Source organism: Bolinopsis microptera, chromosome 7, assembly GCF_026151205.1.
Source record: "Bolinopsis microptera isolate Bmic1 chromosome 7, MBARI_Bmic_1.0, whole genome shotgun sequence".
NCBI lineage: Eukaryota > Metazoa > Ctenophora > Tentaculata > Lobata > Bolinopsidae > Bolinopsis > Bolinopsis microptera.
Genome location: NC_087078.1, coordinates 9,382,805 through 9,408,003, shown reverse-complemented (window position 1 = coordinate 9,408,003; position 25,199 = coordinate 9,382,805). Strand labels below are relative to the sequence as shown.

Sequence of the window (25,199 nt, the reverse complement as noted above, 5' to 3'; positions counted from 1 at the left end):
GATTCTCCGGTAGTCAAACACAAGCTCATCCATATGGCCATGGGCATCACGTGTTTATTGTAGTCAAACATCAGCCATGTTGTCAACTGAGATTATAAGTTGTAAGACAAAGAAGGACCAAAATTGAAACCGAGCTTACTACCCCCAAGTAGCATTACAAGTATTGCCTTTGACTAAATTATTTACACTTAAATTAGTTTAATAAAACGCTTATTCTTCTAAAGTTTTCTTGTATAATCCCCACTACTTCACTAGATTTAAGTAAACATGGAGATAATACGAGCTCCTTACAAGAGGACTAGAGTGATAGCTTCACAGGGAGAAGAGTTGGAGCAACACATCGTTACTCCTGGTTAGGTCCTTATATGGGCATCACGTGTTATTTCTGGTTACGTCCTTATATGGGCATCACGTGTTATTCCTGGTTAGGTCCTTATTTATGGGCATCACGTATTATTCCTGGTTAGGTCCTTATATGGGCATTGTGCGTTTCAAGATAAATGTTTCAAGACGTCCGTTTTTTTTTTTCTATTGATTTAAAATTTGGTCTTTAATATTTGTTTCCTCCAGGTGACGTCATAACACAGAATCTGGATTTTATGAAGTCTCACGGAACTGCTCCGAGTCACGATCACATCTGTGCTACAGTTGCTGGTGCTGTATACAAGGTAAGTTCAACTACTTTTACCTGAAGCTAACCCTTTTAATTTAGTGCTTGAGTAGGAGGGTCCAGTATTCGTGACACAAGAAGTTCCCATAGTCACCCCTCTCCCATTAGATATCTTGGTTAAGGAGTAAACATATTCCTACTGTCTGCTGAGCACGTGGTGCTCTTTACTTTGATAAAAGTGGTCGCGCTGTGGCCTGTGCGCGTGTTATCTCCTACGTTAATGTTGTTAAATTGTATTAATATTATTAACTTACTCGGAAAAGATGTTCCGTAGACCTTCACTTCTGAAATTCCGTGCCCAGTTGTCCCGGAGTCCGTGTCCGTAATCATGATAGTGTCGCCTTTACCACCTTTACAGTCGAACGGGTAAGTCTGCTCCTCTTGGCTGTTGCCAGTCCGCAAATCATTTGCTGTGGATACATGGAGTTATAGATTTTGGATGTAGAAAGATCATTGTATATTTTTAGTCAGTTAACATACGCCAGTCGCCACGTTAAGCGTTTATGAAGTACAGAAATCTATTAATAGCCCAAATCTCAGTTTGATAAACTACCTGTCACAGTGCCGCAGTCCGTCTTCGTGTTATCAGCCCCTAACCTTGCAGCATCTGTTGTTATAACCATAACAATCGTATTTATGAATCTATTAGTATGTCTAGTCGTTACGTTCACTGTTGAGATGGTGTATAGACCGTCCAGATAGAGTTTCAGAAAGTTCCCGGCTGTATCACCATTTTTCACGCTGTAGAACGTACTGTAGTTCCCATCATGTGCGTTAGAGGGCGGTCTGTTGTTATTGTGGCTCTTAGCTTCTGAACTCTTTATATCGATCTGCGTGTTTTCTGCTCCCACTGCCAGAGGTCCTGAGGGAGAGACAGGTTTTATGTCTACAATTTACGAATAATCTTGATACAAGGTTTGCAATTACCTATGTTGGACGTTTGGGTCTTTTTATTATTTGAAATGTAACATAAGACTTTAATTTCAACTTACTATAGTGGAGAAGTGATGCTAAAGCCAGGGTTAGCATCATTGGAAATGCTGACATATCTGTGTCTTCCTAAAATAGAAGTATACAAATTGAATGTTTTATTTCATTATTGTGAGGTGAAAATCAAAAATAAATGCTAAGTTGATAAGGTATAGCCATACATGAAGAATAAGTTTCAACATTAAGGTAACAGTAAATATCTTAGTTAGAAAAATTAATACTTACAGAAACCCGAATATAAAATATAATGAGCAACAACGGCTGGTAGTTATACTTATAGAAACCCGAATATAGAACATATGAGCAACAACGGCTGTTAGTTATACTTATACTTAAGAATAAAGGCAACGGTCGTGCTTGCCAGCACTGTGATGGATTATATGACTAGAAAACCCGTGGTCACAGGGATGAAGCTAATAGTATTCTTTGTTGGTAAGTTTAAGTGGCGTCAAAAAATAGCCTACACATGAACTGAAGATACAGCCAATTAAAATGTTTCTCGTACTAAACACAGCGTAATATCAATAAAACTGATCAATAATCCTCGTTACCATGGTAACTACGCAACTACCTATTTCTCGTCTGATTTTCACGTGGGCGGTCGTACAAACGACAAACAAAGATAATTCTCTGAATTATAAGTAAGATATAGAGGCAACAAAAAGGTGCATTCAAAAGAAAAAATGGTTCGGCTCTATCACAAATTTCATCTTGCATCTTAGGGGGGCTCAAAAATCATTGATGTTAAGTACGCCGAAAAACCAGTCGAAAATACGCTGTTTGTCTAAATTCTAAGACATACGTGAAATACGGCACATTTTGCAGCTTTAGAACTTTAGAAAAAAAGTTTGATGTTAAATTTTGTCCGAATACGCTCGTATGCCGTACGTTTATAAGAAACGCTACGTACTTAACATCCTTGGCCAAATTGTCGTTTGAATGTGGGATAATTTTGAAAAACTTAACTGAAGTACTAGCAAAACTGCGCGTTTTGCTCTAGAAACACACTTTTTAGAAATTTTCTACCGGCGTATCCTCTAAAATCACCTAATTTGTTCAATTTTAGGAGGGGCGCCGACCAGTGGGCCTAATGGCATCATCCTGCTCGCTGCGTCTTTGCAGTGTTCGTTACCAAAATCAGCTGTTATCGATTTTACCCGAGAGAAAACGTCCGCGATAAATTTAGATTTCCAGAGAGCGGGAGTTAAAACCAAACGTCAGGCACAACTCTAACTCTCCAAGAGAACTCTGGCCAGGTTTGTGTCCGGACATTGGGAGAGGGACAAATTTTAATATGCTAAACTAATGGTAAGCACCCATTAAAATAGGATAAACTATGCTCATCAGGGACAAAAGGATTTCGCGGCATGTACGAAATCGCGAAATTTCCCATTCTCCGCGACAAATTTTATGTATAGTTTAATGTATAGCCTGTTAAATTTCGCGGTACCGCGATTTTTGGCAAAAATAATCGCGAAATCCTTTTGTCCCTGATGCTCATCCACATGGGATTCCTTGTCCAAACGTTGACCGTTTAGAGCTGATTTGCATTGCCAACTTGGAGATTTTTCCGAAAGTGGTTGGTTTCGGGCTGGGGCATTGGTTGTCATACGTTGTATGACCCGCCGCGCACGAGTGCGCAGCTCGCCCTGAATTTTGAGTGCGCGGCTCCCCCTGTATCGTAGAAACTCTACAAGTACAGGATCTATAGTGAAACGACATTGGGGGTCACGACGTGATACAAGGCATTGGGAGAGCAGAGCGGGACAAATCCTAATATGCTAAACTAATGGTAAGCACCCATTAAATTAGGATAAACTATGCTCATCCACATAAGACTCCTTGGCTGACGGACGGTTAACTTTAAGAGCTGCTTTACTAAGAAACTTGTTACCTTGAATTATTGAAGTGGTGGAATTGCCGACCCAGTCTACAAGACGCAGCTTATTGTACTAAATCCTTGATATGGAAGATAATTGTGTCCTTTAAGAGTTCGGGTGATCATGTAGAATTGCAGGTCACTCTATGATATGCAGAGACCACAGTCCAAACGGTATTTATCTAACTATGGTCCAGTTGGCAGTTATGAAGGTTATTTTGATTGTTGATTGGGACTGGCCAAAAAGTGCTAACCAATGTTAACGGAATAGAAATTTAATGCACAATGATTATCTGAGTTGTGAAATTTCTGAAATCCTACACACCTAATATTATTTATTCATTATCTTTTCTTGATCTTATTATCGTAAGAAAAGATAATGAAAAAATGATAATATACCTACAATTCTACGTGCTTATTGTCACAAAATCTTAATTTCTCTTTTAAAGTAAAAGAAAATAATCTGAACATTAAGATTATATAAACGAGCCAGTTAGTAAAGATAGGAAAGGTGTGCAATGGGAGAGGCAAGCTTGCAAGATTCGTCGAATTATTATATGTTATTATACTTATAGGTACTCATTTTGTGTCATTTCCTTGTAGCCCAATGCGAATGTTTAACTTTAACTTTAAGTTTATGAAGAATTATGTAATTACAGATAGTGTCATTTCCTTTTAGCGCAATGCTACTGTTTAACTTTAAGATTTATTAAGACTTATGTAATTACAGATAGTGTCATTTCCTTGTAGCCCAATGCTAATGTTTAACTTTAAGATTTATGAAGACTTATGTAATTACAGATAGTGTCATTTCCTTGTTGCCCAATGCTAATGTTTAACTTTAAGATTTATGAAGACTTATGTAATTACAGAGAGTAGCAGAGAATTTTTGCGTGTGGCTCGAAAACACAATTATTAGACCAAAAATAAGTTTTTAGCAATTTTAAACGGGAAAAACGTCCGCAGTAAATCTAGATTTTCAGAAATCAGGAGTTAAAGCCAAAGGTGAGGCACAAATCTAAAATAACTCCGGTTAGTTCTGGGTCCTGGCATAACATAAGTTGAGAGACGTCATGAGAAAATCTGTATATGCTAAAATGAATGTAATGGTAAGTACTGCCAATTAAATCAGGATAAACTCTGTTTATTAAAGGACCAGTTAACTGAAAAATTTGTAGTCTCCAATTTGGCTAAGATTTAAATCAGCTGTGACAAACTGGTAAAGAATCGTATCGCCGAAAGAACCAACTCTCTATCGTACGTGTAACGCGTGTTATTGCAATAATAAGCTGTGGCCTCGTGACGTCATAAAGTCCCTCAGTGCGCGCTTGCATAGCGTAATTTACATTACAAATGTTTATCATCGTCAATAAAACACATGTAACTCACTCAAATTTTAGAATTATGACTATTACCCTAGTTCTCCAAAATCCTTATAGTTTTGGCTATCATTCTAACTAAAGGAATAGCTGATTGGATGTACAGTGCTCACGTCATGATTTTAAACAGTGATGTAGGTTCTTGAACAGTGGCGGGTGAATGTACGGTTAGAAAGTTTCTGCTATTACAACTTATGTTATATGTGATAATTTTGGATTGCTTTCATTGCTTAATTACACAAGCAGCTAGGGAGACTGTACCGATTATTTTTGTCCATGAAACTCTAACGAATTTAGAAAGGATCTAGATAAGTAGGAGTTTGTTCAATTCCGAGAGCAATTATATTTATAGCATATAGCGAAATTTAAAACTTTAATCCGCATGTGTCAGCCAGAACAGGAGACAAGAAGTCTGGCTACTTTACGGCCGTTCCTCTGGGACCATTAGTAGAAGTAGCTTCTATCAGAACAGTGCCGTGGGAACAGAATTCCCGCCAAAATACCCGGTCTCGGGTCTACCAAACAGTAATACTGTTCGGAGTGTACGGTGTGCAGTGTGTTTTGAATTAGACTTACGGCTTACCTAGTTGTTATCCTAATTGCATTATCATCGGTACATAACATAAATAAACTACTGGTAAGTTTAAATACCAAGTGCAAACGTGTTCAGTCAATCGACCCACTGAACAATTATAGAATTTCCAAGACCCTATTATTCTCTGGCCATATATTACGGCACGATCGATTGTTAGATGGCTAAACGACCAACGTTATAATCTATACAATTCTAAAACTATGAGCTAGCACTTTAATCTAAAAATACACTTTTAATATTACTCCTGATTTTTACATTTCACGTAAAACATTGTCGCCACAGGTTGATCATGGACACTAACAGCTTAATTTGAGATAAATGACTTATGAGTTTCTCTAAAGTTAACTCTTAAGTTGTGTACTCCAGTCATTTATGGACATTTATGGAAATGAACCTGCAAATGTTCAAATACTCACGAAACTTTGCACAGACCTTCCTGAAGGTATGAATAAACGATTTTCGTTTGGAGACATTTTTTTGACCGTGGAGAAAACCCAGGAGGGCCACGCCCCTATTGACCCAATAACGTAACCGACCCCTTGCTTCTGAAGGTCGTAGAGGCTTCAAAATAGGCTTAAACGAAGCCGCATATGCATGTTTATATAGGAGTTATTGAGCAACACATGGCCTAAAATCCTTACTTTTCGAGAAATTCGCCAAAAACCATTTTGGGCGTGGTGCTGAGCCCATTTTCGATAGGATCGTGATAGAGTCTTTAGACAGGGTGCAAAAGAACCGCAATTAGCATATTAATATATGACTTACGAACAAACATATGCCTTAAAGTGCTTACTTTTTCAGTTATTGGCGAAAAACTGATTTTCGGTTCCAGAAATCATACAAAACTATGGGTATCTGGCAACTTGGGCTATGAAGGCCCTAAAGGTTTTTGAATGTGTGCAAATTGTGCAGAATGGCCATGTTTATATACAACTTATGAAGCAACATGTACCCTAAATTACTTACTTTTCGAGTTATCTGGGGGAAAAGATTGTATTATGTCCATTTTCTACCTGTAAAATACAGTCTCACGAGCTCTTCTGCGCGCGGGAGGGACTTTATGACGTCATCGCCAAAATAATACAAACGTTATTTACACGCGTTAGAGAGCAGTTAGAGATTTAGGAATTTCGACTCGTTGCTTAGTTTGCTATTTGTCACAATCTGTCAAAATATGAGGATAACTTTTTTTTCAGTTAACTGGTCCTTTAAGATATGCCTGCTGAACTACTTTCGGTGAGTCTTAATGCCTGAAAACAGTAAAAGGGGTATAATAGTATCTGTATAGAGGGTAAATAGTAATGTGAGTATAAGGGCTACGATCGTGCTTGCCAGCACTGTAATATACGTTTCAATTCCATTTTTTACTTTCCATACTGATCTTATTTAGCTAGAATGTAAGGTAAATGTTAAAACGAATTAGCCCAAGCACTTAGCAACATCCCGGAGGAGTTTATGACACAAAACGCCTGCACGCTTAAAGTTATATTGAAATAACCCCTCGTGCTAAAGCAAGTCAGCGTTATTTTCATATAAACAATCCCTCGTGCTTCGCACTCGTCGCGGGAAATAAAAATGTAATTCTTGTGCGTGTCTGCGTTATGTGTGTTATAGTTATACAGGGTGGCCCAAAAGTTACTACCCACACGCAACCCTTTAATAACTCACGTAATTCTTCTTAGAATTGCACAGAAATTTCAGAGATTATAGATATGGGTCAAACTTAGATTTCCTGAAAGTTTCGGCAAATTTAATTAATTACAGTGGGTGTTGCACGCCCATCCCTCTTTTCTTGTCATACGTTGTATGACCCGCCGCGCACGAGTGCCCGGCTCCCCCTGTATCGTAGAAACTCTACAGGGGTAGAGTTTCACCATAGTGAAACGACCGTGGGGGTCACGACGTGATACAACTCTTTTCCACTATTGTCACCATAAAGTGTATTATATTGACCTGTAATTCTCGGCACAGTTTTTAGTTTTAAAGAACATCATTATCCTCCAGTCAAGGGTTTAGTTCAGTAATCTGCGTCGAGCAGGCTGCAACCAACAATTCTACCACTTCAATAATTCACGGTATTACGTTGCTTAATACATAAGCTCTAAGACTAAACTGTCAACATGGAGTCTCATGTTAAAGGACCAGTTAACTGAAAAAAAAGTTATCCTCATATTTTGACAGATTGTGACAAATAGCAAACTAAGCAACGAGTCGAAATTCCTAAATCTCTAACTGCTCTCTAACGCGTGTAAATAACGTTTGTATTATTTTGGCGATGACGTCATAAAGTCCCTCCCGCGCGCAGAAGAGCTCGTGAGACTGTATTTTACAGGTAGAAAATGGACATAATACAATCTTTTCCCCCAGATAACTCGAAAAGTAAGTAATTTAGGGTACATGTTGCTTCATAAGTTGTATATAAACATGGCCATTCTGCACAATTTGCACACATTCAAAAACCTTTAGGGCCTTCATAGCCCAAGTTGCCAGATACCCATAGTTTTGTATGATTTCTGGAACCGAAAATCAGTTTTTCGCCAATAACTGAAAAAGTAAGCACTTTAAGGCATATGTTTGTTCGTAAGTCATATATTAATATGCTAATTGCGGTTCTTTTGCACCCTGTCTAAAGACTCTATCACGATCCTATCGAAAATGGGCTCAGCACCACGCCCAAAATGGTTTTTGGCGAATTTCTCGAAAAGTAAGGATTTTAGGCCATGTGTTGCTCAATAACTCCTATATAAACATGCATATGCGGCTTCGTTTAAGCCTATTTTGAAGCCTCTACGACCTTCAGAAGCAAGGGGTCGGTTACGTTATTGGGTCAATAGGGGCGTGGCCCTCCTGGGTTTTCTCCACGGTCAAAAAAATGTCTCCAAACGAAAATCGTTTATTCATACCTTCAGGAAGGTCTGTGCAAAGTTTCGTGAGTATTTGAACATTTGCAGGTTCATTTCCATAAATGTCCATAAATGACTGGAGTACACAACTTAAGAGTTAACTTTAGAGAAACTCATAAGTCATTTATCTCAAATTAAGCTGTTAGTGTCCATGATCAACCTGTGGCGACAATGTTTTACGTGAAATGTAAAAATCAGGAGTAATATTAAAAGTGTATTTTTAGATTAAAGTGCTAGCTCATAGTTTTAGAATTGTATAGATTATAACGTTGGTCGTTTAGCCATCTAACAATCGATCGTGCCGTAATATATGGCCAGAGAATAATAGGGTCTTGGAAATTCTATAATTGTTCAGTGGGTCGATTGACTGAACACGTTTGCACTTGGTATTTAAACTTACCAGTAGTTTATTTATGTTATGTACCGATGATAATGCAATTAGGATAACAACTAGGTAAGCCGTAAGTCTAATTCAAAACACACTGCACACCGTACACTCCGAACAGTATTACTGTTTGGTAGACCCGAGACCGGGTATTTTGGCGGGAATTCTGTTCCCACGGCACTGTTCTGATAGAAGCTACTTCTACTAATGGTCCCAGAGGAACGGCCGTAAAGTAGCCAGACTTCTTGTCTCCTGTTCTGGCTGACACATGCGGATTAAAGTTTTAAATTTCGCTATATGCTATAAATATAATTGCTCTCGGAATTGAACAAACTCCTACTTATCTAGATCCTTTCTAAATTCGTTAGAGTTTCATGGACAAAAATAATCGGTACAGTCTCCCTAGCTGCTTGTGTAATTAAGCAATGAAAGCAATCCAAAATTATCACATATAACATAAGTTGTAATAGCAGAAACTTTCTAACCGTACATTCACCCGCCACTGTTCAAGAACCTACATCACTGTTTAAAATCATGACGTGAGCACTGTACATCCAATCAGCTATTCCTTTAGTTAGAATGATAGCCAAAACTATAAGGATTTTGGAGAACTAGGGTAGTAGTCATAATTCTAAAATTTGAGTGAGTTACATGTGTTTTATTGACGATGATAAACATTTGTAATGTAAATTACGCTATGCAAGCGCGCACTGAGGGACTTTATGACGTCACGAGGCCACAGCTTATTATTGCAATAACACGCGTTACACGTACGATAGAGAGTTGGTTCTTTCGGCGATACGATTCTTTACCAGTTTGTCACAGCTGATTTAAATCTTAGCCAAATTGGAGACTACAAATTTTTCAGTTAACTGGTCCTTTAAGTTTAAAACATTCTAATTCAATTTCAAAGATGACAGGAATAAGAAAAGTGTTCTAAATTTTGGTGAGTTATGACAATATGACCATTTCAAAATCCATCGGATACGTGATCTCTGCACTCAATCAGTGATCTCTGCACTCAATCATTGATCTCGTCACTCAATCTGATCAAGAGCCCAGCTCAAGATTTATGCGAGATTGCGAGCCGGACTCATCGCACAAAATTTGTAAATAAATGAGGAAACAGAAAAAGTTTAACTTAAAAGTTGAGGGAATTAGGAAATTAACATGTATTTTATACTCTTAAGTCTTAACGTGTATTTTATCACTTGTTTATAGCGTGAAAACTTCGACGTAACGCGCGCGAGATTTTTGCCAGATTTTTGCGAGTTTCGTTTAAATCTCATATAATAATAATAGCTAGGCTCACGATATCGCGAGATTCTCCGCGAGATTTCGGCACCCTCTTTCAGCACTACATATTCGGTCGCGCGCTTGCATTTTCATCGCTTTTCAGCGTGTTTATTCACTGTACTGTCTAAGTCTTAAAGGATACTAGTTGTTATAAGATCAAGATTCACAGTGGTTACTATAGTTACCATGGTTACCATTAAAGGAGGTACTATTCCTGGCTACAGTTTACTCCATCTTTCACAGAATATACTTGATACTGCCATAGGCATAGTGAATATTTCTTCATTAAAAGTTTGAGAAAGGGTCTCTTCAACTGGAGAACTGACTTATTAATCCTAGCAGGTAATTAACTCTGGATCCTCATCACATTGGTTCCATTCTAAATTCTAGCCATAAACAAAACAAACATTACCAGATAACTCCGTTTACAATAATTTGACATGTTCCAGTGTGAACGAGGCCTTCCCCGGACAAATCCTTAAATGCCAGTCTTCTCTTAGTTCTCTAGATGAAGTATGAACAGTATAATCTATCGGATAACGTATATTACAAGGTGCTCTGATGATAATTTTAGTAAAATAATTAATAATTGCCAAAAGGATGACCGTTGACGAGACTCGAACCCGAGTCGACTGCTTGACGAGCGCGCCCTAAACTATCGGGCTACGTGAGGCTTACCATAATTACAATATGTAACATAATATAATTCATAAAAATACGCACGTAAATTTTTCGTTATTTATGGATCCAATAACAGTGACATACTTTTCGCTTACAAAGGAACTCGCGAAATCTTTTTAAATAGAAAATAATTTGTGGGGCAAGAAATCTTGCAGGCTGGAGGGGGGGGGGGGGGGGGGGGAGTACATTTCGCCACTGCACGTGACACGTGAAAATCGCACTTCTAGTGTCAAAATCCAATCTCATCGCACTTTTTTTAGAATCTTGATAGGGGATCAAGAGTAAGGCACCACCTTCGCTGTGAAGGACTAAACAAGCCAGAATTTAATTCTGTAAGTAGTAAACCCTACTACTGCCTAATCTACAGTTATATAATAACAACAAATAAAATAAATCTGATTTTAACAGGAGCTAACAGACTGGTGAATGGGGACTTGCCACCCCATGGCAACATTAAAATATATCGACTCTGTTACATCGTTTCCTGTGTGTCCTGTTCGTTTCCACTTATCATTGCCACACAGTAATGGTATGCACTATGCAGTTGCTAGCTATGTGTTCCATCTTTTCCATCTTAATTTGTATCAATAATTCCTCTTTATATCACTCACTCTATGTTTCTAATACCATTCCCTCCAAACTGCAAAGTGCAATGTAAGAGGTGTATTAACAATATTCAGACTAAAGCACCTCCTGAGGAAGCTGACACCACCTGCTCGGTTAGTCTCACACCCTTATATGGGCATCGCGTGTTTATTGTAGTACTGCTCGGTTAGTTATATACCCTTATATGGGCATCACGTGTTTATTATAGTACTGCTCGGTTAGTCATATACCCTTATATGGGCATCGCGTGTTTATTGTAGTACTGCTCGGTTAGTCACATACCCTTATATGGGCATCGCGTGTTTATTATAGTACTGCTCGGTTAGTCATATACCCTTATATCTTTATATGGGCATCACGTGTTTATTATAGTACTGCTCGGTTAGCCATATACCCTTATATGGGCATCACGTATTTATTATAGTACTGCTTGGTTAGTCATATACCTTTATATAGGCATCACGTGTTTATTGTAGTACTGCTCGGTTAGTTATATACCCTTATATGGGCATCACGTGTTTATTGTAGTACTACTCTTGTTTAAATTATTATTCACTTACTTCAGAAAAAAAAAAGAATTATGGGAATTAATAATAATCTGGCTTGTGTGAATGGATAATAGTTAATACCATATTATCCAGTCAGATTAAAGCCAATAATCAGGGTATATTGGCTTTAACTTAACTTACAAATAACGGTACATTTCAGGTGGCACAGTGGAATCACACTACAAGTAAACACAAAATAAAGGACTTTGCTTTACACTCAGCCTGGGATACAGCCGTCTCCTTCGTCTTTTATCAGCGATCTCACGAGAAAAACTGATGTTTTATTTTATACGTTAATTTATAATTGTTGTTGATAATTAATTGTATTTTGTTGAGCCTTCAGTTGTTTGCCTCGTTATTAGTATGACTTATTATTAGTATGACGTTATTAGTATGACTTGAAATATTTTATCAAGTTGTTTTTAACAATTATTAAATTCATAGATCATACTGCTGACTAAAGATATTAATTATTATCGCTGACTTAATAGAACCAATCAACCAATGTTAAATGTCTTTGTTGGCATCAAATTGTTTGATGAACTTATTCCGGAGTGACATCATTAATGAGTTCTAAACCAAAATATTTGATATTATTTAATTGTAAATATTGACCTCAGAACTCAGAAGACTGAATTTCAGATGCAATTTCGTTGAATAACCTGGCAATTATTTGAAGTAATATCATGTATTTTGTAACATTAAAAACGGAACATATTTTTTCCTTTTCACCCTTTTGAAAAAAGGCAATAGTGAAAGGTTACGAATGGACGTTTTTTCAGAAAAACGTGGATTTTGGAAATTGCAGTAACGTAGGTTGTAGGTGGGTCTAAATATGTCGTCAGTCCTTCCTTACTTCCGTTAGTAACCATGCAACGAAAAAGTTGCGCGCGCAAGGATTGCTTGCGGAGATGTGATGTATAGATAGCCTGTGATCTATGAATGCGCGGCGCAACTGTGTTTTAATGTATACGATGTAATGTATAATATTAGGTTATAAGCCCAATTTGTACGTGGCACGCGTAGTGTATTGATGTGTCATGTGTACACGAGTATAGTTACCTTTGCTTACAATTTAAGTTCTTTGCTTTACAAGTTAAGTTCTTTGGCAATTGAACTGAATTTCAAGTGTTTCCTGTACTTAATGCATAATTTATCAATATTATTATCATGAAGACTGAAGTGAGCTGATTGGAGCTTATACTTAAATTTATAGTAAATGTGAAATGGAAATCTAGCGTCCGCCAAAACGAAACAACGGGCGCAATTCTTGTTAAAACGTTCACTCGTTTGATTCTCCGGTAGTCAAACACAAGCTCATCCATATGGGCATCACGTGTTTATTGTAGTCAAACATCAGCCATGTTGTCAACTGAGATTATAAGTTGTAAGACAAAGAAGGATCAAAATTGAAACCAAGCTTACTACCCCCAAGTAGCATTACAAGTATTGCCTTTGACTAAATTATTTACACTTAAATTAGTTTAATAAAACGCTTGTTCTTCTAAAGGTTTCTTGTATAATCCCCTCTACCTCATTAGATTTAAGTAAACATGGAGATAATACGAGCTCCTTACAAGAGGACTAGAGTGATAGCTTCACAGGGAGAAGAGTTGGAGCAACACATCGTTACTCCTGGTTAGGTCCTTATATGGGCATCATGTGTTATTTCTGGTTAGGTCCTTATATGGGCATCACGTTTAACTCCTGGTTAGGTCCTTATATGGGCATCACGTGTTATTCAATTCCTGGTTGGGTCCTTATATGGGCATCACGTGTTATTCCTGGTTAGGTCCTTATATGGGCATTGTGCGTTTCAAGATAAATTTTTCAAGACGTCCGTTTTTTTTTTCTATTGATTTTAAATTTGGTCTTCCTCCAGGTGACGTCATAACACAGAATCTGGATTTTATGAAGTCTCACGGAACTGCTTTGAGTCACGATCACATCTGTGCTACAGTTGCTGGTGCTGTATACAAGGTAAGTTCAACTACTTTTACCTGAAGCTAACCCTTTTAATTTATTGCTTGAGTAGGAGGGTCCAGTTTTCGTGACACAAGAAGTTCCCATAGTCACCCCTCTCCCATTAGATATCTTGGTTAAGGAGTAAACATATTCCTGCTGTCTGCTGAGCAGGTGGTGCTCTTTGCTTTGATAAAAGTGGTCGCGCTGTGGCCTGTGCGCGTGTTATCTCCTACGTTAATGATGTTAAATTGAATTAATATTATTGACTTACTCGGAAAAGATGTTCCGTAAACCCTCACTTCTGAAATTTGGTGCCCATTTTTCCCGGAGTCTGTGTCCGTAATCCAGATGGTGTCGCCTTTACCACCTTTACAGTCGAACGGGTAAGTCTGCTTCTCTTGGCTGCTGCTGCTCTGTATCTCTGTAAAAAGTTATAGATTTTGGGTATAGAAAGATCATTTTATTTTTTAGTCAGTTAACATACGCCACGTTAACCGTTTATGAAGTACAGAAATCTATTAATCAGCCCAAATCTTAGTTTGATAAACTACCTGTCACAGTGCCGCAGTCCGTCTCTGTGTTATCAGCCCCTAACCTTGCAGCATCTGTTGTTATAACCATAACAATCGTATTTATGAATCTATTAATGCTAGGTCCATAATCATGTCTATTCGTTACATTCACTGTTGAGATGGTGTATAGACCGTCCAGATAGAGTTTCAGAAAGTTCCCTGAAATCCCTGCAGCATCATTTTTCACGCTGTAGAACGTACTGTAGTCCCCATCATGTGCGTTAGAGGGCGGTCTGATTGGATTGTGACTCTTAGCTTCTGAACTCTTTATATCAATGAGTGTGTTTTCTGCTCTCACTGCCAAAGGTCCTGAGGGAGAGACAGGTTTCTACAATTTATGAATAATCTTGATACAAGGTTTGCAATAACCTTTAATGGACTTTTGGGTCTTTTTATTATTTGGATGTAACATAAGACTTTAATTTCAACTTACCATAATGGAGAAGTGCTGTTAAAGCCAGGGTTAACATCATTGGAAATGCTGACATTTCTGTGTCTTCCTAAAATAGAAGTATACGAATTGAATGTTTTATTTCATTATTGTGAGGTGAAAATCAAAAATAAATGTTAAGTTGATAAGGTATAGCCATACATGTAGAATAATTTTCGACAATAAGGTAACAGTAAATATCTTAGTTGGCAAAACTAATACTTATAGAAGCCCGAATATAAAACATAATGAGCAACAACGGCTGTTAGTTATACTTATAAAATGTTTCTGATAGGCGGGGTCCTGAGCCATCTCACGCGCACGAACCGTTGAACTTTAGTCCTTTGCCCATTATGTAGTCCAAAGGTTGTTATCTTCCCACTGCAACGTGGCCAGCAACCAATATAATTACAACAGAGCTTGTGATCTGACATTAACGTGCTGGTATAATATAATATAATAAATATAATATAATATTTTAAATTGCTAATATTCGATCTTCACGGGGTCATATTATTATTGAAAGGGTTCGCAGGGCCCCGTTAAGAGGTTTAATGACTGATAATGAGGCTATTAAGTTGTTGAGCATGTGGATAGTGCTGATCGTGATTACAGCTGCGAGGTTATTAAGCCTAATTTAGAAATGTAATGTCTATAAAAGATGAGAGTTTTTGTAACTTTTCACTAAATCATGGGAGCTGGATGATACCTTACAAGAAGAAATATAAACTTTTTCCACAATTTGATATTTATCGGATACTGTTTAAGATTAGAAACGTCGCACACCTTTTAGGGATGGACATTCCGATGCTGCACCTACATAATAATATGTGAAAAAGCACATTGATATCAACGTTAAAATAGGTTCAAAATATAAACTGCGTAGCGCGCACAGAATGGAGTTACAATTTATGAGAAGCTGATAATTTATGGTGATCTTTACTGTTTACCAGTTAACTCACTAGTGCTAGTAAGCTAACCCTTTTAATTAAGTGCTAGGGAAGAAGGGTCCAATTTTACAGACACGAGAATTACCTATAGTCATCTCACTCCCCCATTAGATATCTTGGTTAAGATTAGAGTTCCTACTGTCTGCTGAGAAGGTGGTGCTCTTTGCCTAGTACCTATAGTCATCTCACTCCCCCATTAGATATCTTGGTTAAGATTAGAGTACCTACTGTCTGCTGAGAAGGTGGTGCTCTTTGCTTAGTACCTATATTCATCTCACTCCCCCATTAGATATCTTGGTTAAGATTAGAGTACCTACTGTCTGCTGAGAAGGTGGTGCTCTTTGCTTAGTACCTATAGTCATCTCACTCCCCCATTAGATATCTTGGTTAAGATTAGAGTTCCTACTGTAGTACAGTTTGCTGAGAAGGTGGTGCTCTTTGCCTATTGGAGGTGGTTGCTCTGTTCGCGCGTAATCTATTTAGAGTTAACTCCTACATAAATGTTGTTAAATTGAATTATTATTGTTGACTTACTCGGAAAAGATGTTCCGTAGACCTTCACTTCTGAAATTCCGTGCCCAGTTCTCCCTGTGTCCGTATCCGTAATCCAGATGGTGTCGCCTTTACCACCTTTACAGTCGAACGGGTAAGTCTGCTCCTCTTGGCTGATGACAGTCCGCACATCATTTGCTGTGGATACATGGAGTTATAGATTTTGGATGTAGAAAGATCATTGTATATTTTTAGTCAGTTAACATACGCCACGTTAACCGTTGATGAAGTACAGAAATCTATTAATCAGCCCAAATCTCAGTTTGATAAATAATGATTACCTGTCACAGTTCCACAGTCCGTCACCCCTCCCGAAGCATCTAACCTTGCAGCATCTGTTGTTATAACCATAACCATCGTATTTCCGAATCTATTAGTATGCCCATCAAGTCTATTGGTTACTTTCACTAATGAGATGGTGTATAGACCGTCCAGATAGAGTTTCAGAAAGTTCCCGGCTGTATCGCCATCTTGCACGCTGTAGAAGGTAACGTAGTTCCCGTCATGTGCGTAAGATGGTGGCATACCGTTATAGTGACTCTTAGCTTCTGAACTCTTTATATCAATCTGCGTGTTTTCTGCTCTTACTGCCGGAGGTCCTGAGGCAAGTCCACAATTACGAATAATTTTGATACAAGGTTTGCAATAACCTATATTGGACTTTTGGGTCAGAATTTTTAAAATATTTGAGCTGTAACATTAGACTTTAATTTCAACTTACCATAATGGAGAAGTAATGCTAAAACCAGGGTTAAAATCATCGGGAAAGCTGACATTTCTGTGTTTTTCTAAAATATAAATATACAAATTAAATGTTTTATTCCATTATTGTGAGCTAAAAATAAAAAATAAATGTTAAGTTGATAAGCTATATCCTATACTGTATACAGTATACACGTAGAATAAGTTTCGGCATAAAGGTTACAGTTTAAAGCAAACAAATCCAAATTTCAACGGCAATAAATGGCATAGTCTTGAAAACTAGTACTAACAAATTTCTAATAGGCGGGGTCCTGAACCATCCCACGCGCACGTGGCGCGCCTGCTCGTTGAGTCGTTTGCCAATTATGTGATTATGTAGTCCAAAAGCTGTTATCTTCCCACTGCAACGTGGACAGCAACCAATATAATTACAACAGAGCTTGTGATCTAACATTAACGTGCTGGTATAATATTTTAACTTGCTAATATTTGATCTTCACGTGGTCATATTATGTTAAGGAGGGTTCGCAGGGCCCCATTAAGAGGTTTAATGACTGGTAATGAGGGAGCCATACCGTTATAATATAAACTAATCATGTCCCTCTCTTAAGGGGGTATACACCAAAACTGGGGTTTGTGTCGGCCTTTTTCAGGCTTGTTTTGACCAAAACATCCGTCAAGGAACATCGGATTGTTTTGATGCTTGACATGAAATTGTTCTCTGAGGTCTGGCGCAGTTTTTGATGCCCTCAAAAATGTGTTTATTCAACTGGAAAGTTAATCTTTTGGACCTCAAAATCAAACAACGAATTTAGGGGCCATCTACTTAGGACGTCCGGCAGATAGGGAGGGGGGCAGGGTGGTTTTGGAACCCAAAAGTCATTTGATAACATACATTTTAAGTATTTTGCATAGTAAACTAGCTTGCAAATCCACACTTTCTCTCAAGGTATATTTTGTAGCATATTCCATTGTATAATTTGTATGTATTTGATAATTGATTTAAAAGATTTCAATAAAATTTTAAAAATAGTCACCCCTCTCCCATCCTCACCCCTTTCTCATTAGATATCTTGGTTAAGAATAGAGTAAACATATTCCTGCTGTCTGCTGAGCAGGTGGTGCTCTTTGCTTTGATAAAAGTGGTCGAGCTGTGGCCTGTGCGCGTGTTATCTCCTACGTTAATGTTGTTAAATTGAATTAATATTATTGACTTACTCGGAAAAGATGTTCCGTAAACCTTCACTTCTGAAATTTGGTGCCCAGTTGTCCCTGGGTCCGTATCCGTAATCATGATAGTGTCGCCTTTACCACCTTTACAGTCGAACGGGTAAGTCTGCTCCTCTTGGCTGATGACAGTCCGCACATCATTTGCTGTGGATACATGGAGTTATAGATTTTGGGTGTAAAAAGATCATTTTATTTTTTAGTCAGTAAACATACGCCACGTTAACCGTTTATGAAGTACAGAAATCTATTAATCAGCTCAAATCTCAGTTTTATAAACTACCTGTCACAGTGCCGCAGTCCGTCTTCGTGTTATCAGCCCCTAACCTTGCAGCATCTGTTGTTATAACCATAACCACCGTATTTATGAATCTATTAATGCTAGGTCCATAATCATGTCTATTCGTTACATTCACTGTTGAGATGGTGTATAGACCGTCCAGATAGAGTTTCAGGAAGTTCCCTGTAATCCCTGCAGCATCATTTTTCACGCTGTAGAACGTACTGTAGTCCTCATCATGTGCGTTAGAGGGCGGTCTGATGTCATTGTGGCTCTTAGCTTCTGAACTCTTTATATCAATCTGCGTGTTTTCTGCTCTCACTGCCAGAGGTCCTGAGGCAAGTCCACAATAAATAATTACGGATAATTTTGATACAAAGTTTGCAATAACCTATATTGGACTTTTGGGTCAGAATTTTTGGGTCAGAATTTGTAAATATTTGAACTGTAACATTAGACTTTAAGTTCAACTTACCATAATGGAGAAGTAATGCTAAAACCAGGGTTAACATCATCGGGAAAGCTAACATTTCTGTGTTTTTCTAAAATATAAATATACAAATTAAATGTTTTATTCCATTATTGTGAGCTAAAAATAAAAAATAAATGTTAAGTTGATAAGCTATAGCCTATTCAGTATACATGTAGAATAAGTTTCGGCATTAAGGTTACAGTTTAAAGCGAACAAATCCAAATTTCTGTAATCAAACATTTCCTGGTTAACGTGCATTTTTCGGAAAAGCACAATTTGTTTTGTTGAGAGGCTATAAGTCAATCATTTCTTGTGATATCGAGCTGAAATGTTGCACGAAGTTTATTCATATCTTGTTCAAGATGTGTGTAAAATCTTGATATCGTATCGGTAAAAGCTGCGTTTTTATAAATTTTGAAAGTCAAAAAGCGGCAATTTTTCTTTTCAGGCTTGTTGTACCAAAATATCCGTCAAGGAACATCGGATTGTTTTGATGCTTGACATGAAATTGTTCTCTGAGGTCTGGCGCAGTTTTTGATGCCCTCAAAAATGTGTTTATTCAACTGGAAAGTTAATCTTTTGGACCTCAAAGTCAAACAACGAATTTAGGGGCCATCTACTTAGGACGTCCGGCAAATAGGGAGGGGGCAGGGTGCAGGTGGTTTTGGAATTTCGGACAAATCCGAACAGGGGGAGGGGGGGCAGGGACAAAAGGAAATCGCGGCATGTACGGAATCGTAAATTTCCCATTATTTGCGACAAATTTTATGTATAGTTATAGTTTAATGTATAGTCTGTTAAAAATCGCGGTATCGCGATTTTTGGCCAAAATAATCGCGAAATCCTTTTGTCCCTGAGGGGGGGGGGGGGGGGGGGGGGGGTGGTTTCTGAAAATCCGGACGTCCGGAAATTTTGGCAGAATTAACGAAATTAAACTGATGGGCATTGGGCCATTATCAATCAAGTTGACAGCTATTAGTATTTACATAATAAAAATGAAATAAAAAACCAGAAATGCGAGTGAATGGCCGTTTGTTTCTGGTGCTTCTCTTAAATGGGCTACAACCCAACCTTGGATAAGCAGATGATCTGGAAAGCGCGCTTATTGCAAACAGTATAATTTAATCGAAATGCACACCAAGGGTAAATAATTTGCTGAATAGTTGAGCTAGCAAAAAACAGTTTCTTAGAACAATTCTCTACCGTTTAAAAGTAATTTCGAATTAAGACCACAGCATTAGCCCAATGCTTTTAACAGAAGTTTTTTTGAGGCTGTTATTACAGTATTACACAATATTCTGTATTTTTAACATAGTATAATTTGTATAGTAGCAGTAGTTACCGTGACTTTTACGACTAATGAAATATATAACTTTCCCGCATTTAAGTCGTTATATTTCTGAATTTTCTGCATTATAGAACAATTTGCCGTTTTAACAGAGATTTAGGAGTTCAAGGTCGTTGGTTTTTATCGTTTAAAAAAATGGTTAAACAAGTTTGAAAATATGCAGCCGTAGGTGTTTAATACTTTAATAAATATGGGACGATGCTTCATATTAGGTGCCATATACTTAGGACGTCCGGCAAATAGGGAGGGGGTGGTTTTGGAATTTCGGACAAATCCGGACAGGGGGAGGGGGTGGTTTTGAAAATTCGGACTCACCTGGACTGTGGACAGCGGGAGGGGGGTGGTCTGAACATTTGCGATTTTGGCAGACGTCCTTAAGTAGATGTCCCCTTGGGCATATTTTTCGTTTTTCATATTTACTGATTTTTCTAAAATTTTGATAGGAATGTGCTAGTGACTTTTTGAAGAGCGCAAAATAACCGCAACTAGCACATTTATATAAGAGTTATGAACAACAAAACACCCTAAAATGCTTCCCTTTGAAGTTATGGGAGAAAATGTGAGTTTTTAATTTTTATCTGCAAAGCCAAGAAATCACATTTTCTCCCATAACTTCAAAGGGAAGCATTTTAGGGTGTTTTGTTGTTCATAACTAATATATAAATGTGCTAGTTGCGGTTATTTTGCGCTCTTCAAAAAGTCACTAGCACATGCCTATCAAAATTTTAGAAAAATCGGTAAATATGAAAAACGAAAAATGTGCCTAAATTTGTTGTTTGGCTTTGAAGTCCAATAGATCTGAAGATAAATTAGTAAAAACATTTTTGAGGGCATCAAAAACTGCGCCAGAATTCAGAGAACAAGTTCTTGTCAACCATCAAATCAATCCGATCTTCCCTGACTGACTTTTTGGTTAAAATAAGTCTGAATAGGACAATTTCAACTTTTTGACTTTTTTAAACTTTGAAAATTTATAACACACCAGCCTTTTTAGATACGATATCAAGATTTTACACACACCTTGAAATAGATGTGAATAGACGGCGAGCAAAATTTCAACTCGATACCGCAAGAAATGATTAACTTATAGCCTCTCCACGAAACAAATTGTGTTTTTCCGAAAATTCCACTCTAACCAGGAAATGCTCGATTACAAAAATGGGTATTCTCAAAATAATTTTGTTTGATGTGGAAACGGTGCGCTAGATGGTCACTGAACTGCCTATGAGGTCATTTGGGTTGGACAGATTTGGTGTATGCCCCCTTAAGAATATTAAGTTGTTGAGCATGACGTGGTGCTGACCGTAATTACAGCTGCGAGGTTATTAAGCATAATTTAGAACTGCAATGTCTATAAAATTTAAGAGAGTTTTTGTAACTTTTCACTAAATCATGGGAGTTGGATGATACCCAAGAAGAAGTATAATATTTACCACTATTAAAGTCTACAGTCCACACATTATGTGAAAAAAAACATTAATATCTACGTTAAAATAGGTTCAAAATATAAACTGCGTGGCGCGCACAGAATGGAGTTACAATTTATGAGAAGCTGATAATTTATGGTGATCTTTACTGTTTACCAGCTAACTCACTAGAGTAAGGTTCTCCGAAGATCTTGATCTCTGATATAGAGTGCCCAGTCCAGCCCCTATCCCTCTATCCAGATCCTTAATCAACACACTGTCCCCTCTACTTCCCTTACAGTTGAAGGTGTAAGTCTGTACTGCCTTGTTGCCATAGTTACCTGCCTTGTTGCCATAGTTACCATAGTTACCATAGTTACCATAGTTACCATAGTTACCTGCCTTGTTGCCATAGTTACCATAGTTACCATAGTACCTCAAATTATTTCCTGTCGACAATATAGGTCTGTCGACGGGGTTAGGTGGCCTAGTGGTTAGAGCATCCGCCCTCTGCGCAGAAGGTTCAGGGTTCGAATCCCAGTGTCACCTAGTCTAGGGAGTAGCTAAGGATCCATTGGATCTATGCGATCTCCTCGGTCGACTCAGCCGAATGATAGGAAACTTAATTGAGGGTTAAATGAGGAGGGGTACCTGTTAAAAGTTCAAGAAAATTCCTAGGATACCCCTTCAATGCATACTGTAAACATAGTGCTATTAAATATTAACTATAGTTCAGACTCAAGTGGTAGCGGGGGCGGGTTGTCTTTCTGTTCACGTATTTATCTAGTTCCAGATGTGGGGGCGGGGGCGGGTAGTCTTTCTGTTCACGTATTTATCTAGTTCCAGATGTGGGGGCGGGGGCGGGTAGTCTTTCTGTTCACGTATTTATCTAGTTCCAGATGTGGGGGCGGGGGCGGGTAGTCTTTCTGTTCACGTATTTATCTAGTTCCAGATGTGGGGGCGGGGGGGGGGAGTAGTCGTGCTGTTTACGTATTTATCTAGTTCCAGATGTGGGGGCGGGGGGCGGGTAGTCTTTCTGTTCACGTATTTATCTAGTTCCAGATGTGGGGGCGGGGGCGGGTAGTCTTTCTGTTCACGTATTTATCTAGTTCCAGATGTGGGGGCGGGGGCGGGTAGTCTTTCTGTTCACGTATTTATCTAGTTCCAGATGTGGGGGCGGGGGGGGGGAGTAGTCGTGCTGTTTACGTATTTATCTAGTTCCAGATGTGGGGGCGGGGGCGGGTAGTCTTTCTGTTCACGTATTTATCTAGTTCCAGATGTGGGGGCGGGGGCGGGTAGTCTTTCTGTTCACGTATTTATCTAGTTCCAGATGTGGGGGCGGGGGCGGGTAGTCTTTCTGTTCACGTATTTATCTAGTTACAAATTTGGGGGCGGGGGGGGGGGGGGAGTAGTCGTGCTGTTTACGTATTTATCTAGTTCCAGATGGACAGCTGACCTGAAAAAGCTGAATGCTCGACATGTTTATATTTTAGGAGTATAAGTTGGGGTAAGTTCTTAGAATCTCACAATTGTTTGAAGGAAGGTTCCTATAAACTGCAGTTCTCGCACAAGTCCCCACAGAAACCTGTGTGTTGCTGTGGTTACTAGCAGTTACTATGGTAACCTGTGTGTTACCCAGTCTGTTCATAAACCCATCCATCCTATAAACGCCTAGTAACCATAGTAACTGCTAGTAACCATAGTAAATGCTAGTAACCATAGTAACTGCTAGTTACTATAGTAACTGCTAGTAACCACAGCAACACCCTTCAGGTAGATAAGTTGGTTAGTGTGAAAGGAGTAAACAACAGATACAGAGGAGAGATAGGAGATGTGGTGGTGGGGAGGATAACTGAAGTTCAGCAGAAAAAGTGGAAGGTTTTTATAATAGATTTTACCGTTTTGAAATGAAATGGATATGGGACACGTTATATTATCATTTTTTACATTTTTATTTAGACTTTGGCCCATGCGTTTGTTTTTTTGATCTGCAATAACGAGTCCAAACCTATTTTGACCCATCTATCTTCTGATCTTGTGACTCAGCTTTGTTCTGACCTAGTTTTGTTCTGACCAAGTATTTTTGTGACCTATTTTTGTTCAGGTGGACTGTGGTTCCAGATTAGACTGCCAACTACAGCTGAGTTCAGTGTACTTACCTGGAAACGTTCTGCGGAGGAAGACCCTTAATGATGAGCTGATGATGAGGGAGTATTTCACTGAGGGGGACCTCGTCTGTGCTGAGGTAAGTGTGATGTTAGAGTTACTTACAGTAGTAACCGTAGTAACTGTTAGTGTGATGTAGATAATATAGTTACCTACGATAGTAACCATAGTGACTGCTAGTAACCATAGTAACACACAGGTATCAGATGTAGGGAATATAGACGGTATGTTAAAGTTACACATGAGGTCCAACAAGTACGGGAAACTACCTGAGGGGGTTCTCATCAAGGTAAAATAAATGAATAAACTATTTTAAATTAATCGTATTAAGACTTATTCGTATTCGTATGAGAACATATTCAAAATTTTCATTGCATCAAAGTTTTCTCCGGATATACTACTTCCAGTACCTTGATTGCAACTTGTGTCACTCTCACCGACCTCACTGATTGGTCACTGGTAAAAAATTCAGTCAAAACCGCGAAATTTCGGTCAAGGGCACGGCAGAAAAGCTCCCCTTCAAAAATCTTCAAAATATCTTTTTATATTCTGATGATTTTCCGTTAATCAAAGCTTTCTTTGATAATATCTTCTTACCGGTATATAATATACATCGTATACAGTAATGATATACGACCAATGTCTTCCACGATGCAGAAATGGTAAATTAACAAATTCCACGTACACGTTTATGTGATATTTTTGCACAAAGTAACTCTTGTATTAACAAAATCCCAGGTCCCCAGCGTGCTAATAAAAAGAAGCAAGCTCCATTTTCACAGATTACCCTGTAACGCTACTGTGATACTTGGGAACAATGGGTTCGTGTGGGTTGGACCACATTTCTCACCCGATCAGCCGGTAAATAAATTTACTTTCGCTTTCACTTTCACTTTTTTTCATCGATCAGATTAGGGAGTTCAAGCAAGGGCGTTGTTTTTTATCGTTTAAAAAATGGGTTAACAAATATATTAATATGGTTCAGCACTTCCGGACGTTCCGATCTGTAACAAAAATACTTGGCGTGTCTGAATTAACTATTATATGCGTTGGATGTTTATAATTGCAATGGAAACGGAATCAAGCTCAAAAAGCCTCAAATGGCGGATTACAGCATAAAAGTAAAAGCAATGTTCAAATCGTTACCAGAAAGTTCATCTTATCAGCAAAGCGGCAGATAAGGATTAAACGATTATT

At 38.3% G+C, this 25,199-nt stretch overlaps 2 protein-coding genes across 2 annotated transcripts; both read left to right on the top strand.

The window, feature by feature from the left end:
• The first annotated feature begins 259 nt into the window (after positions 1–259).
• Positions 260–12,626, top strand: LOC134818958 (exosome complex component RRP4-like). The gene is made up of 4 exons (XM_063828695.1): positions 260–352; positions 571–668; positions 11,418–11,497; positions 12,093–12,626. Exons 1-4 carry the CDS (start codon positions 268–270, stop codon positions 12,130–12,132), a joined length of 303 nt encoding a protein of 100 aa, XP_063684765.1. The 5' UTR covers positions 260–267; the 3' UTR covers positions 12,133–12,626.
• Positions 12,627–13,477: 851 nt separating this feature from the next.
• Positions 13,478–25,190, top strand: LOC134818667 (exosome complex component RRP4-like). The gene is made up of 7 exons (XM_063828307.1): positions 13,478–13,570; positions 13,815–13,912; positions 23,610–23,714; positions 23,941–24,081; positions 24,202–24,291; positions 24,741–24,863; positions 25,152–25,190. The coding sequence occupies exons 1-7, from the start codon at positions 13,486–13,488 to the stop codon at positions 25,188–25,190; spliced, it is 681 nt and encodes a 226-aa protein (XP_063684377.1). The 5' UTR covers positions 13,478–13,485.
• The last annotated feature ends 9 nt before the right edge of the window (positions 25,191–25,199 follow it).

What these genes read in the sequence shown, in the direction of transcription:
- LOC134818958 (XM_063828695.1), top strand. Translation starts at nt 268, where the DNA reads ATGGAGATAATACGAGCTCCTTACAAGAGGACTAGAGTGATAGCTTCA. An exon ending in GCAACACATCGTTACTCCTG is followed by an intron (nt 353 to 570) that starts GTTAGGTCCTTA and finishes TGTTTCCTCCAG; the next exon opens with GTGACGTCATAACACAGAAT. An exon ending in TTGCTGGTGCTGTATACAAG is followed by an intron (nt 669 to 11,417) that starts GTAAGTTCAACT and finishes CATTCCCTCCAA; the next exon opens with ACTGCAAAGTGCAATGTAAG.
- LOC134818667 (XM_063828307.1), top strand. Translation starts at nt 13,486, where the DNA reads ATGGAGATAATACGAGCTCCTTACAAGAGGACTAGAGTGATAGCTTCA. An exon ending in TTGCTGGTGCTGTATACAAG is followed by an intron (nt 13,913 to 23,609) that starts GTAAGTTCAACT and finishes AACACCCTTCAG; the next exon opens with GTAGATAAGTTGGTTAGTGT. An exon ending in TTCAGCAGAAAAAGTGGAAG is followed by an intron (nt 23,715 to 23,940) that starts GTTTTTATAATA and finishes ATTTTTGTTCAG; the next exon opens with GTGGACTGTGGTTCCAGATT.